This window comes from Clupea harengus, unplaced genomic scaffold, assembly GCF_900700415.2.
Source record: "Clupea harengus unplaced genomic scaffold, Ch_v2.0.2, whole genome shotgun sequence".
Classification (NCBI taxonomy): domain Eukaryota; kingdom Metazoa; phylum Chordata; class Actinopteri; order Clupeiformes; family Clupeidae; genus Clupea; species Clupea harengus.
The window spans coordinates 7,501-20,000 of NW_024879851.1; the positions used below are offsets into that span (position 1 = coordinate 7,501).

At 46.6% G+C, this 12,500-nt stretch overlaps 2 protein-coding genes across 2 annotated transcripts in view; both read left to right on the plus strand.

The window, feature by feature from the left end:
- LOC122130524 (lysine-specific demethylase 2A-like) overlaps positions 1-4,282 on the plus strand; it is an 11,759-nt gene extending 7,477 nt beyond the window's left edge. The window contains exons 17-21 of the mRNA XM_042705235.1: positions 622-1,613; positions 2,389-2,552; positions 2,894-3,040; positions 3,331-3,543; positions 3,982-4,282. Coding sequence (XP_042561169.1) covers positions 622-1,613; positions 2,389-2,552; positions 2,894-3,040; positions 3,331-3,543; positions 3,982-4,169 — 1,704 coding nt within the window. The 3' untranslated portion in view covers positions 4,170-4,282. The remainder of the gene's footprint in view (positions 1-621; positions 1,614-2,388; positions 2,553-2,893; positions 3,041-3,330; positions 3,544-3,981) is intronic.
- A 2,246-nt stretch (positions 4,283-6,528) lies between these two features.
- The window catches only part of LOC122130522 (ankyrin repeat domain-containing protein 13D-like), a 10,521-nt gene continuing 4,549 nt past the window's right edge, over positions 6,529-12,500 (plus strand). The window contains exons 1-10 of the mRNA XM_042705233.1: positions 6,529-7,149; positions 7,328-7,463; positions 7,625-7,749; positions 7,872-7,917; positions 8,455-8,598; positions 8,902-9,091; positions 9,439-9,505; positions 10,392-10,473; positions 10,571-10,632; positions 12,068-12,198. Coding sequence (XP_042561167.1) covers positions 7,066-7,149; positions 7,328-7,463; positions 7,625-7,749; positions 7,872-7,917; positions 8,455-8,598; positions 8,902-9,091; positions 9,439-9,505; positions 10,392-10,473; positions 10,571-10,632; positions 12,068-12,198 — 1,067 coding nt within the window. The 5' untranslated portion in view covers positions 6,529-7,065. The remainder of the gene's footprint in view (positions 7,150-7,327; positions 7,464-7,624; positions 7,750-7,871; positions 7,918-8,454; positions 8,599-8,901; positions 9,092-9,438; positions 9,506-10,391; positions 10,474-10,570; positions 10,633-12,067; positions 12,199-12,500) is intronic.

Below are 12,500 nucleotides of genomic sequence, written 5' to 3' on the forward strand. Positions count from 1 at the left end.
CATCTTTTCATCCTCCAGTATTCCATGAATTTCCATCTCCCCATATTGGTCATCTTGACCATTCTTGCCCACTTCAGCTTGGAGTGAGGAACATTTGGCAAGATTCATGACCTGTACATTCAGGACAAACACTGGGCTGTATAATGCAACATGCTCAGAAAAAAAAAGCGTATTCATCATCTCATTTTACAGTCTTTTTTCCCCTCCCTCTCTCTCTCTCTTTTTTTTCTTTTTCCCCCTTCTCCTGTGTTTTCTTCTTCTCCTCTACTTAAATGATGTCTGCTCCGTGCTACCTGTCTCTGTCCGTGCTGTCTGTCTACCTGTCTACCTGTCTCTGTCCGTGCTGTCTACCTGTCTCTGTCCGTGCTGTCTACCTGTCTACCTGTCTCTGTCCGTGCTGTCTACCTGTCTCTGTCCGTGCTGTCTACCTGTCTCTGTCCGTGCTGTCTACCTGTCTACCTGTCTCTGTCCGTGCTGTCTACCTGTCTACCTGTCTCTGTCCGTGCTGTCTACCTGTCTCTGTCCGTGCTGTCTACCTGTCTACCTGTCTCTGTCCGTGCTGTCTGTCTACCTGTCTACCTGTCTCTGTCCGTGCTGTCTGTCTACCTGTCTCTGTCTCAGAAGCCGTCGTCTCTTTCTCTCTCCCCTAAGCTCCTGCGCCAGCGCAGTGCGGAGAGGGGGGGCGGGGACAAGACCGGGCTGGGCCGCGGAGCCTCCAGAGGTAGAGGAGCGTCGGCCTTACAGATCCCCACCCTGACGCCTGTGGGCCGGGGCAGGGGCCGGGGCGTCAGGCTCAGGGGGGGAGGGAGAGGGGGAGGAGGTGCGGAGAGGGGCAGCGGGGAGATGCAGCGCGGCAGAGTTGAACGGGATGACACGGCCGACGACAGCGAGGACGAGGAAGACGAAGAGGAGGAGAGGAAGGAGAACCGGCCGCAGCAGCAGCGGGCCAGACGAGGGAAGGAACAGACACAGGAGGAGGACGAAGAGGAGGAGGAGGACGACAACGAGGACGACAGTGAAGAAGGAGAGCAAAAGAATGGTGGAGGGGAGAGAGACGATGGAGAGGAGGAGGAGGAGGAGGAGGAGGAAGAAGACGAGGAGGAGGAGGGGAGTAGGCCGGGACCACCGAGTGCAGCTGTTCTGCTGGGCGACGAGGCACGGAACCAGAATTCCTGCCTGACTGTGAAACTCCAGCAGGTGTCCCGTGGCCACCGTGACCCCAACGCCATCGTCCCCAAGCTGGAGGCTGCCATCACCCCCCGCTCGCCACCCTCCGTCCAGCGCGCCTCCCTGCTCCGCCCTCCCCTCCGCAACGGAGCCTCCCACGCCAGCCCTCATCCGGGCACGCCGGCGCCACGCTCTGCACGCCCAGAGAAGCCCTTATCCAGCGGCCCGGGCCGCACCGCGGGGCGAGGATCCCGGGTACACTGGCAGACCAACGCCCACTCCTCTTCATCATCGTCCTCCTCCTTGCACTCTTCGCTCCAGCTCTCTGCCCGGGACGGAGGGAGTGGGCCGGGCTTTGAGAAGGAGGTGTGGGTGTCCGTGTTCCGGTACCTGAGCCAGGCCGAGCTCTGCGTCTGCATGGCCGTCTGCAAGAGCTGGTACAAGTGGTGAGTTCTGCCCTTTTGTTTCAGTACTGCATAGATAGATAGAAAACCCTTTATTGTCATTGTATTTATACAACGACATTTTGAGTGCTTCTCCTGTTGGTGTGACGAGGGACAACATATAACACAACAATACTACAACTATCCAAAAACAGTAGGAACAGCCCAAAAATATATATATATACATTAAGAGTAGAACAAAGTGCGGTGGCATAGACTAAAGTACTTCAATAAATACATCAACAGTACTTCCCTGAGGTGCTTTACAATAAACACAGACAGCTTTGTTTATGCACATGTGTAAGGTAACTGAGATGGTATGTGACTTGTAGTCAATAAAGTGCTTAGTGTTTAGTGCATGTCGGTATTTAGAGTTCTGATGGCATCAGAACTTCTGTGTGCATCTACACTGAGTATTTCAGTACCGCATCAGAACTTAGAACTAGAACATCTACACGGGGTGTTTCAGTACCGCATCAGAACTTCTGTGTGCATCTAAATTCTTTGAGAATTGTGAGGTCCCATTGCAGATTTTTGTCTTTTTTTTTTTTTTTTTTACCTCAAAAGCAGAGACCTGTATTTGCCTCATAATTTGCCTTATAACACCACTGATTTGGCTCAAGTCCTCCAGAGTTATAAGGGCCAGGTACTATATTAGGACTGCAACTCAATACCCTGGAAATCTCCAGAAAGATTTGGTATCCCTGACTGAGGACATAGAGATTGCAGAATGCGTTCTGATGATGTTCTGATCCTGTTCCAATGTGTTCGTGTCAAGGGGCTGTGACAAGCGCTTGTGGGTGAAGATCGACCTGAACCGCTGCCGCTCCCTCAGCGCCCAGGCGCTCTCGGGCATCATCAAACGCCAGCCCGTCTCCCTGGACCTCTCCTGGACAGCCATCTCAAAGAAGCAGCTCACCTGGCTCATCAACAGACTACCAGGTAGGTAACACACACACATTGCGTCACCCACGCCCTCATTGATGCCTTCTCTTTAATGTTGCACATACCTACCAAAGATGCCTAGGATTTATTGGCGACAGTGGTACAGGAGGTAGAGAAGTCGTTTAGTAATCAGAAGGTTGCTCGTTCGATTCCCTGTCGAAGCGTCCTTGAGCAAGACACTGAATTCCTAATTGCTCCTGATGTGCAGTGTGCCATCAGTGTAAATGTAAAAAAAAATGTGTATACATTGTAAGTCGCTTTGGATAAAAGCGTCTGCTAAATAACTAAATGTCAATGTATTTCCAATGGGTATCTTGTTGTCGTTGTCTCTGTCTCAGGCCTAAAAGACCTGGTGTTGTCCGGCTGCTCCTGGATGTGTCTCTCGGCCCTGAGCTCCACCACCTGTCCTCTGCTGCGCTCCCTGGACCTGCGTTGGACTGAAGGGATCAGAGACGCCCAGATCCGAGAGCTGCTGAGTCCCCCAGGTACCACGGCTCATCCCAGGGCCATGTGTCTTTGCAACATGTTCAATATGAGGTCATGAAATATTGGAATAATGTCTCCTTTTACTAACTCATTCCTCTTTCTGTCCATCCCCTCAACTCTCTCAATTCCTCCCCATTTCTCTTGGTCCTTTTATATTCTGCACCGTCTCCTCCTCTCCCTCCTGTGTGCTCTCCACCCTCTCTCTCTCTCTCTCTCTCTCTCTCTCTCTCTCTCTCTCTCTCTCTCTCTCTCTCTCTCTCTCTCTCTCTCTCCCTCTGTCCATCCCCAGGCTCTGAGAACCGCACGCAGCTGCGTAACCTGCAGGTCCTGCGTCTGTGTGGGCTGGAGATCAGCGAGGCCACCCTGCGGCTCATCATCCGCCACATGCCACAGCTGACGCGCCTGGAGCTCTCCCACAGCCCCCTGACCGACCAGGCCCTCAACCTGCTCACCGCCGTTGGCTCGTCCACCCGCGACACACTCACACACCTCAACCTCGCCGGTGCGTGCACTGCCAAGCGTACCTACATTTACATTTAGTCATTTAGCAGACGCTTTTGTCCAAAGCAACGTACAAGGGAGAGAACAGTCTAAGCTAAGAGCAATAAAAAAAACCTGGTGTATCAATAAAGCTTACCTCTCAAATGAATAAAATAAGTCAAAAGTTTTAGGCGTTAGAGTTGTAACGTTAAGTTCAGAAACGTTGAGGTGTGAGTTAAGAGCCGTCTGTAACCATGGATACAGAGAGTCACTCCTGTTGCCCAAGGCAAGTGACACCATAGAGTAACTGGGATGATGAAATGAGTTGAATAGAGTTATCTGTAGGACTTAAATGTGGCCTGGGCACAATCAGATTGAGCAGAGACTTTCATCCATATCATGTTTATCATGTAAATCAGCATCATCATTTCATAGACTGACTCCCTGTTTCTTTCCTCAGGATGCAGTAAGCTGTCGGATCGCTGTCTGGCGTACCTGAAGCGTCTGTCATGTCTGCGCCTGTTGGACCTCCGCAACAGCAAGGGCGTGTCGCGTCAGGCCTGCGAGACCTTCATCTCCGAACTGTTTGTCAACGCCAACGCGCTCTACTGCCTATCAGATGACAAGCTCATCCAGAGGATATCATAAAGCCCCTCCCACTTGGGGGACAGACTGTAGGGTTTTGGGGTGGGGTTGGGAAAGAGCGGGATGGGTAGGGGGTGTGTGTATGTAAGGCTGTGTGTGTGTGTGTGTGTGTGTGTGTGTGTGTGTGTGTGTGTGTGTGTGTGTGTGTGTGTGTGTGTGTGTGTGTGTGTGTGTGTGTGTGTGTGTGTGTGTGTGTGTGTGTGTGTGTGAGGCTGTGTGTGTGTGTGTGTTGATGTCTGTCTGTCTTTTTCCTCTGTATGACAGAGGAAAGCTAAAGCTGAGGAAGAGAATGGAGGCTCAAAGCATTTTGGGATGGGAGGGGATGAGAGGACCGTGGGATGAGAGAGAGAGGACCGCGGTGGAGTAGACACTTCCAGGGGTGGGGGGAGGGAGGGATATGGTGCTGTACAATATAACAAACGAAACTAAAGACTCAGGAGAGATGGAGCTTGGTAGCATGGCTGGTTAGAAGGATGGATGGATGGATGGATGGATGGAAAAGTCAACTTATGACGGGTGGAGTGGAGGCATGTGTACGTGTCGGGGTATGACCCAAGTCTTAAGTGCTTTAATATGTGGCTGTCTATCAGGGAGAGAGAGGCGTGTCATACACCCATGCAGGCACATCACGCCCCCATTTAGTGATGGGGAGGCGGGAATACAGATGGTGCGATAGCCAATCGAGAGGAAGCTACTGACCAGTGGTTCCTATGAGGGGCAGAAACAGAAACCTAGGTGCTATCCCTCTTTGCGATCCCGTTTTTCTATAGAGAACCACAGGGTCCCTGTCCATGTTGTATAGTCTTCACTCTTAATAGAAATGTCCTTGTTTTCCCATTTGTCATTTTTTCTGAGGATGTTCAGATCAGTTCACTCCCAGTTTTTTTTTTTTTCCACTGTTTTCATGCGTCCCAAGTTTTATATAAATAAGGAATGCTTTTGGCTCCAAATCCATCCTTGCTCCACTTCAATATCTTAAAAAGGATATAAATATATATAAATATATACTTTTGTGTACATGTATTCTTTTCCCTAGTATGAAAGAAGTCCTGTAGCAATGTCATTATTTTCAGAAGCCTTTTTCACTTTTCTGTTTTTTTTTTTTCAAGAAAAATAAATACTACGGTGGACAAAAAAATACAGTTTATTTTCCCACAAGTGATGCCGTGAAGAATGAATGTTGTCACTAAACAAAGAAGTGTACCATTTATGTCCTAGCGTTGTTTTTTTTTATAAACAATCAGTTTAGTGATGGAATAACGGCTCTTGGAAGGCAGCCGGACCTTATGGCTCAATTCCTTTCCGAGAGCCGGCTCGTCGTCGTTTTTTTTATTTGTTTGTTTAAGGGGCAGGGGTTACTCTCGCTCACAGACAGATATATTTACTGCTAAGGTGCAGTCCATTCCTTGTCTTAGTACTAGAAAAAGATCTTGTCGTTTTCTCATAGTTCATCTTTGCTGTCAGATTGCTCTGCATATGTAACCGCATATATGTCTGCTCTTTATTCACGCTCTTTCTCGCTTGTTGAGCCGGAGAGGAAGGGCCAATTTTGAATGGTGTGTTTACTAACAGCAGCAGACAAATCTTCCCCATTCTGCCTTTAAGGAACCTAACACAACAATGTCTACCTCTTGTGACTGGCAGGTTCTCATTTTTCACGTAAAGGGGAGTGGAGTGGATTTATGGCAGTGAAATGTGTGTACAACGATAAAAAAAGAATCGGCCCCGTCGTTCGTACTTAAGAGCCAATTGAAAAGACTCGGCTCGTGCGCGAATGTAACATCACTAGTGCAGTTGTTATAACCTGGAACCAAAGCTGACCGTCACTAATATAAATAAATAAATAATGCATGCAGTTAGTCTCTGTAACTTGAGAGAGAAGCCTCTCCCCCGGCGATATACACCATGTTTGGACCATTGCACGATTAAAAAACATTCATCAGAAGGTGATTTGTTTAGGGGATACGAGACAACGCCACTGCAAGGCTTTCTTTCATTATTACCGTCTAAATAACAGAAGAACCCATCCTTCACTGACAGCTCTGTTCTCGGATCTGCCTACTCGAGCGACCTGGATGCAAAATGGAAATAAGGCCGCTCCCTGTTTGTCTACTATAGCATGGAGACGGAGAAGTAGCTAGCACACCAAACCAATGACTGACATCGATCGATTAGTTGTGATCTTGAATATCAGTGGCTGCACTCGTTTTTGTGCTTTGAAACGTTTTTTCCAACTAGAGGCTAGCATGACTGCTTGTCTAAACGTTTACAATTAGGTCCGCTAGCTTGCTAACATGGAGACATGGGTTGGAAGTAACGTAAACTTACTTCATTGTCAAGTGACAGCTAGCGAATTAACCGAGTCATGATGGTAAGGACTAAGTAAAGGCATTGTGTCGTTGTGTAGCTAGTGTGAATCAACGCTGTTTACATTTTGAAGATTTCCTTGCTGGTTGCCTATATTGCACCAGTGCACAGAGCTACTGTTAGCTAGTTAGCTGTTTACATTTTTGCTCCTCAGTGTGCTCCACTTGCAGTCTACTCCTGCACGTTAAATGTGGTTACAGTTTCGTAACCTAGACAGGGTACTTCTACCCTCACATGTCGTTGCCTGTTGGCAATTATCTCTCTACTATTCTATTTAATACATTTACAAATAGACGCACTGGTTTGTCTTTTGCTCTGGTAGCATAGAAGGCTAGCTAGCATAGCTTCGTAGTAACCAAGCCAGAGCATCCCGTAGTCCACGAGCTCATACCTTGTACAGGCTTTCTTGCCCGAGTAGAAAGGTGGGTGGTGATTGCACTATATGTTTTACCAACCATTGACTTGGTGACCTGAACGAGGAGTCCGTGTCACCTGGATCATTACTGGACGTGACTACGCCTGCTGTTGTATAATGGCCCAGGAAGCGTTTCCATTGCATTATTTGGTGTGGAACAATCAGTACCAAGAACTGGGCCGGGAGTTGCAGAGTAAACAGGTAATGAATGCTTGGTCTGGACGCTGGATGGTTCATGTGGTGACCACATGCGTCAGCTCTACGTGGTTATTGCAGGAGATATGTTTATCTTCCAGTTAGCTTGATCCAGTGCATGTGTGTGTGTGTGTGTGTTCGTGTGTTCTGTGCGCGTGCGTCCATGTGTGTGTGTGTCCAACAGCAAGATTTGGAGCGGCTGGACCCACGCGGGCGGACCCCGCTCGAGCTCGCCATCTGCCTGGGACACCTCGAATCAGCGCGCGTGCTGCTCAGATACAATGCGGATCCCACGCATTGTAACGCGCAGAACTGGACGGGTATATTGTTATCTCCAGCTTGTTTTTTTTTTCTAGCACTATTTGGTGTTACTTTGGCTGCTGTGCTGTAAAATAATTTATGTGTCATTTGTTGTGAAGTGCGTTGTCACAGTTCAGGACTTGTGTTTATCAGAGTTGTAAAGAAGTAGTGTGGTATTTAGTGTTGCAGGACGCGGTCAGCACGGGGGATCCTGAGCTGGTGCAGTTGGTCCTCCAGTACAGAGACTACAGAAGGGCAACCGAGAGGCTGGCAGGAATACCTGAACTACTAAGCAAACTGCGACAAGTAGGTGTATCTCTCAAATATCAGAATATACCGATGTGTTGGCGGTCATGCCCGTACGTGCGTCTGTGGAAGTGTCTGTGCTGAATGTGTTTAATACACAGTGCATTTGTACCTTTTTTTAGGCCAAGGATTTCTATGTGGAGATGAAGTGGGAGTTCACAAGTTGGGGTGAGTTTTCCATCAACCTACTTCTCTTATAATATATTTGACCATCTCCCCGTATGACCATCGCCCCTCAACCTCCTTTTACCGTTTCAGCACCACAGTGGCGGACAGCGCCTGGCTGCACTCTCGTAACACTACTGACGCGAGTTGAAGTGTATGCGCCAGGCTACACTCTCGTAACACTACTGACGCGAGTTCAAGTGTATGCTACTCATGCAAACCAGTTTAGAGCCAGGTTCGATTTGTGAAGTAGCCATCATGAAGAAGAAATGGGTTGTCACGTCACTGTCTTTCATACTCATATGGAATTCTTCTACATCAGCACAATTCAGACGCACCCAAAGGCAGCAGGCCCTAAATGTATTTCAGCAGCATACACAGTGTGTACTTGAATGCATGTACTGCTAGACTAGGAGATTGAGTGCCTGGAGAATTGATTTTGTGGCCATAATTGAAGGATCGATCACAATAAAAGTATGTTCTTACCTCCCTCTTTTTCTGGCTGTCGGTCAACCCTTCTCCCTCCCTTTTACCAAACAGTTCCTCTGGTGTCCAAGGTGTGTCCCAGTGATGTGTACCGTGTGTGGAAGAGTGGATCGTGCCTGAGGGTGGACACCACTCTGCTGGGCTTTGAGCACATGACCTGGTTGAAGGGTCACCGCAGTTACATCTTCAAGGGTGGAGGTTGGTGCTGATGAACAGAATGACTTATGCAGATGAATATCCCGTCCTAACTGGCACTTCGACTTATATTTCTTATGTAAAGTAGTATTTATTGTTACACTAGGTTCTATTGCTCGTAGCTTGACTATTCTCTCCCTTGTACGTCGCTTTGGACAGAAGCGTCTTGCTAAATGACTAAATGTAAATTAGTATATCAGTGAAGTGATCCATCTTAGTCTCCATCTTATCTCAATCTTTACCTTTTATTTTACACATGTTCACATTGACCGTAAGTATGTGTCTGTGGTGGTTTGTGTTTTTTAGAGAGTGGTGCGGTGGTCATGGAGGTTGACCATGACAAACAGGTGGTGTACACGGAGCCACTGTCTCTCTCTCCCCGCGACGCCTCCTCCCTGCTGGACGCCATGCTGCCCTCGCAGGAGAACACAGCACAGAGGCTGACCTCTCCGATCGTCTCCACACACCTCAACACGCGCAACATTGCCTTCGAGAGGTAGTTGCACACACGCCTGTCTGGCTGGCTGCTGGCCTCGATTTCACTGGTCTGCTTTTTAAAAACTCCATTCCTGCAGGTTTTTTGTGTAATGGGTTTGGGGATGTGTGTGTGTGTGTGTGTGTGTGTATTTATGAACCTGAGAAAGAGTGATGTGGTTATTTAATGTGTTGTGTGTGTGTGTGTGTGTGTGTATTTATGAACCTGAGAAAGAGTGATGTGGTTATTTAATGTGTTTGTGTGTGTGTGTTGTGTGTGTGTGTGTGTGTGTGTGTGTGTGTGTGTGTGTGTTTACGAACCTAAGAAAGAGTGATGTGTTATTTAATGTGTTGTGTGTGTCGCTACAGGAATAAGTCTGGTATCTGGGGCTGGCGCTCTGAGAAGATGGAGGTTGTCAGTGGATATGAAGCCAAGGTAACCATAGAAACAGTCACCAAGGGGGACAACCACCCAGAGAATGTGTAACTATAGTGACTGTAACAAAAAGAGTGCTCTAGTGAGTTCAAGAAGCACTCTCTTCCTGAGTTGATTTGTTATTATTATACTTTACCCTTCAAGAGTTTGTAATCACCCAGAACATGACATGATTTCCAGAAGAAAAACAAACAAACATTTTATCCATCAAATAAGGCGCAAAATGAATCCCATTAAAATGAATGTGCATCAGGGCCACCCCCCTTCTTCTTGTACTCTGGTTAAAGCTGGTGTGTGTTGTTCTGTGATGCGTGGTGCACACCTTTGTAAGATATCTTCAGTTTCTTGCCAATTTCTTGCATGGAATAGCCTTCATTTCTTATAACAATAACAGAATCATGAAGAAAGCTCTTTCTTTTTGACCATCTTCAGACTACTCAAGTAGCCCAAAGAAGGCCGCTTTTATTGCTTAAACAGCATAACAGTCTTCAGCCCGCACAATGTCATTTCAAAAGGGTTTTCTAATTGATTAATTAACCTTTCAAACATGATAATAAGGATTAGCTCAAATAATGTGCCATTGAAACACTGGAGTGATGGTGGTATGAGTGGATTTATTAAGCCCATTGGATGCAGATCTTCCATTCGAAAATGAGATTACCATCTCCAGCTGAAACAGCCTTTACAACAGGAACAATGTCTACACTACATTTCCCATTAATCTGAGTTTATTTGAATTGACAAAAAAATTATTTTCTGTCAAAAACAAGGAAATTGCTCAGTGATTCCAAACTTGTGAACAGTAGTGTGTGTGCATCCTCAAGTATGCATTAATAAATGATTATGCCATAGATATCTGACCTACCTGGACTTCCTTCTCTATAAGGTTTACAGTGCCACGAATGTGGAGTTGGTGACACGCCTCCGAACAGAGCATCTGTCAGACCAAGACAAGTCTAGATGTAAAGGTATGTGTTGCTAAGCAGTGTTTCATAATATGGATCTCTGTGTTTGTACCTGTAGATTAGTCCGAACACTTGCTTCCTTCCTTCCTTCCTCTCTCAGGTTCCAAGACGCCTCTGCAGTCCTTTCTGGGTATAGCAGAGCAGCATGTCTCACAGAATGGGGTGAGTTGATTTGTACTCCTCGGTCAGGAGATGGCCAGAAACCTCACTAATATTGAGTAGCAGAGTAGCAGCCTAATTAAAAGTGCGTGTTATTTTTTCATCAAAAGAGCCTTGGCATGGAATGGAGTCTATGTGGGGATGTTCCACGGAACTGTTGCTGTCAAAATGACCTGAAAGGCTTGCTGTAGTTTTGTCAGGTTAATATGTGTGTTGGTGACCTAGATATACAGTCAAGTTTGTCCTCTGAATGGACGAATCCACCCGATCACACACGGCTGCTACATTAGACCGAGTGTAAGATGCAGCACATGTCATTCTGCTGAATGTACAGTGATCCAGTATCCCTTTTCACTTCTCTTGAGAATGACACTGCAAACCATGAAATGCAACTAAATGTTTTCCTTGTGTTTGTGTGACTAGACCAATGCCCTTGCCCTTCTTTCTGGGGTGTCACTGATAAAAGTGGAACACGCCGTTGTTTCTGCCTCCCTACCCCATTTGTGTCAGAGAGTGATGCATTCAGTGCTTTTATTTGGCTCTTATTATCTTATTTAAGCAATAAAAGTGAAATAATTAAAGACTAAGAGATAAGCGATAAAAAGCTAAAAGTAATATACATGAGTAAAATAAGTAAAAATGAAAAGCAAGAAACTAAAAAAGAAGGCGGCTAAGACAAAATAACAGTAAAAGAGTAACCTCAGACTGAAACTAAATGCAGCTCAAAGAATGCCTCAGTTAGTCAGAAACCAGGTCAGGGTATAAAAATGAGTTTCAATCTGGTTTTAAAAGTCTCCAAGTAGGCAGTAGATCTAACATAAAATGGGAGACAATTCCATAATGTGGGACCAATGACTGCAAAAAAGCACGACAACTCTTTTTGATTTAAAATTAGACCAAGGGAGGTTGGAGATATATGCTGGAGCTAGTCCATTCACAGCATTAAAAACAACCAATCCGATCTTCAGATCAATCCTGAGCCTCACTGGGAGCCAGGGCAGTGCTGCTGAAACAGGTGGCATGGGCTCAAACATCTTGGTCCTAGTTAAGGAGTCTAGCTGCCACATCCTGGGACCACTTGTACCTTATGAAGTGATACGACCCTTATGAAGTGATACGACCCTTATGAAGTGATACGACCCTTATGAAGTGATACGACCCTTATGAAGTGATACGACCCTTATTAAGTGATACTTCATAAGTTACAAGTGGTCTAAAATATGCAGCAGCTAGATCACACAAAGATGACCCAAACCTGTGTGTAAGGGCTAACAATGGATAGACGTATTTAGCATAGATGTTGATTTGAAATCTAAAACTCACAAGTTCAGGTTAAGCTGTTAAGAGATAAAAAAAATAGTTGTGAGGACCATACAGTCACATAGTAACGTAAGGATGTACTGGTGTACTTACAAGTGGATTGTGTTTTTGCTGCCAGAGTCAAGTGTCTCAATGCGCAAGTCCGCACAACCCCACGGACATCACAGCGGAGGAATACTTTGACCCCGAGTTCCTCCTGAATGGCAGAGACATCGGACGACCTGTGGAGCTCACCAGCAAAGTGCAGAAGTGTGGACACAAACACACACACACACACAACTGTTTGTAGAAACGCATGCGTACAGCAACCAAAAAATAAATTACTATTACGTTACTCTCATACCTCTTACTCTTTCTGTCACTGCTCTCTCTTTTCCTCACTCCCTCTCTGTATCTCTCTCTGTATCTCTCTCTCTCTCTCCCTCCCTCCCTCTCTCTCTCTCTTCTCCTCTCCTCACTCCCTCTCTGTATCTCCCTCTCTCTCTCTCTCTCTCTCTCTCTCTCTCTCTCTCTCTCTCTCTCCTCTCCTCACTCCCTCTCTGTATCTCTGT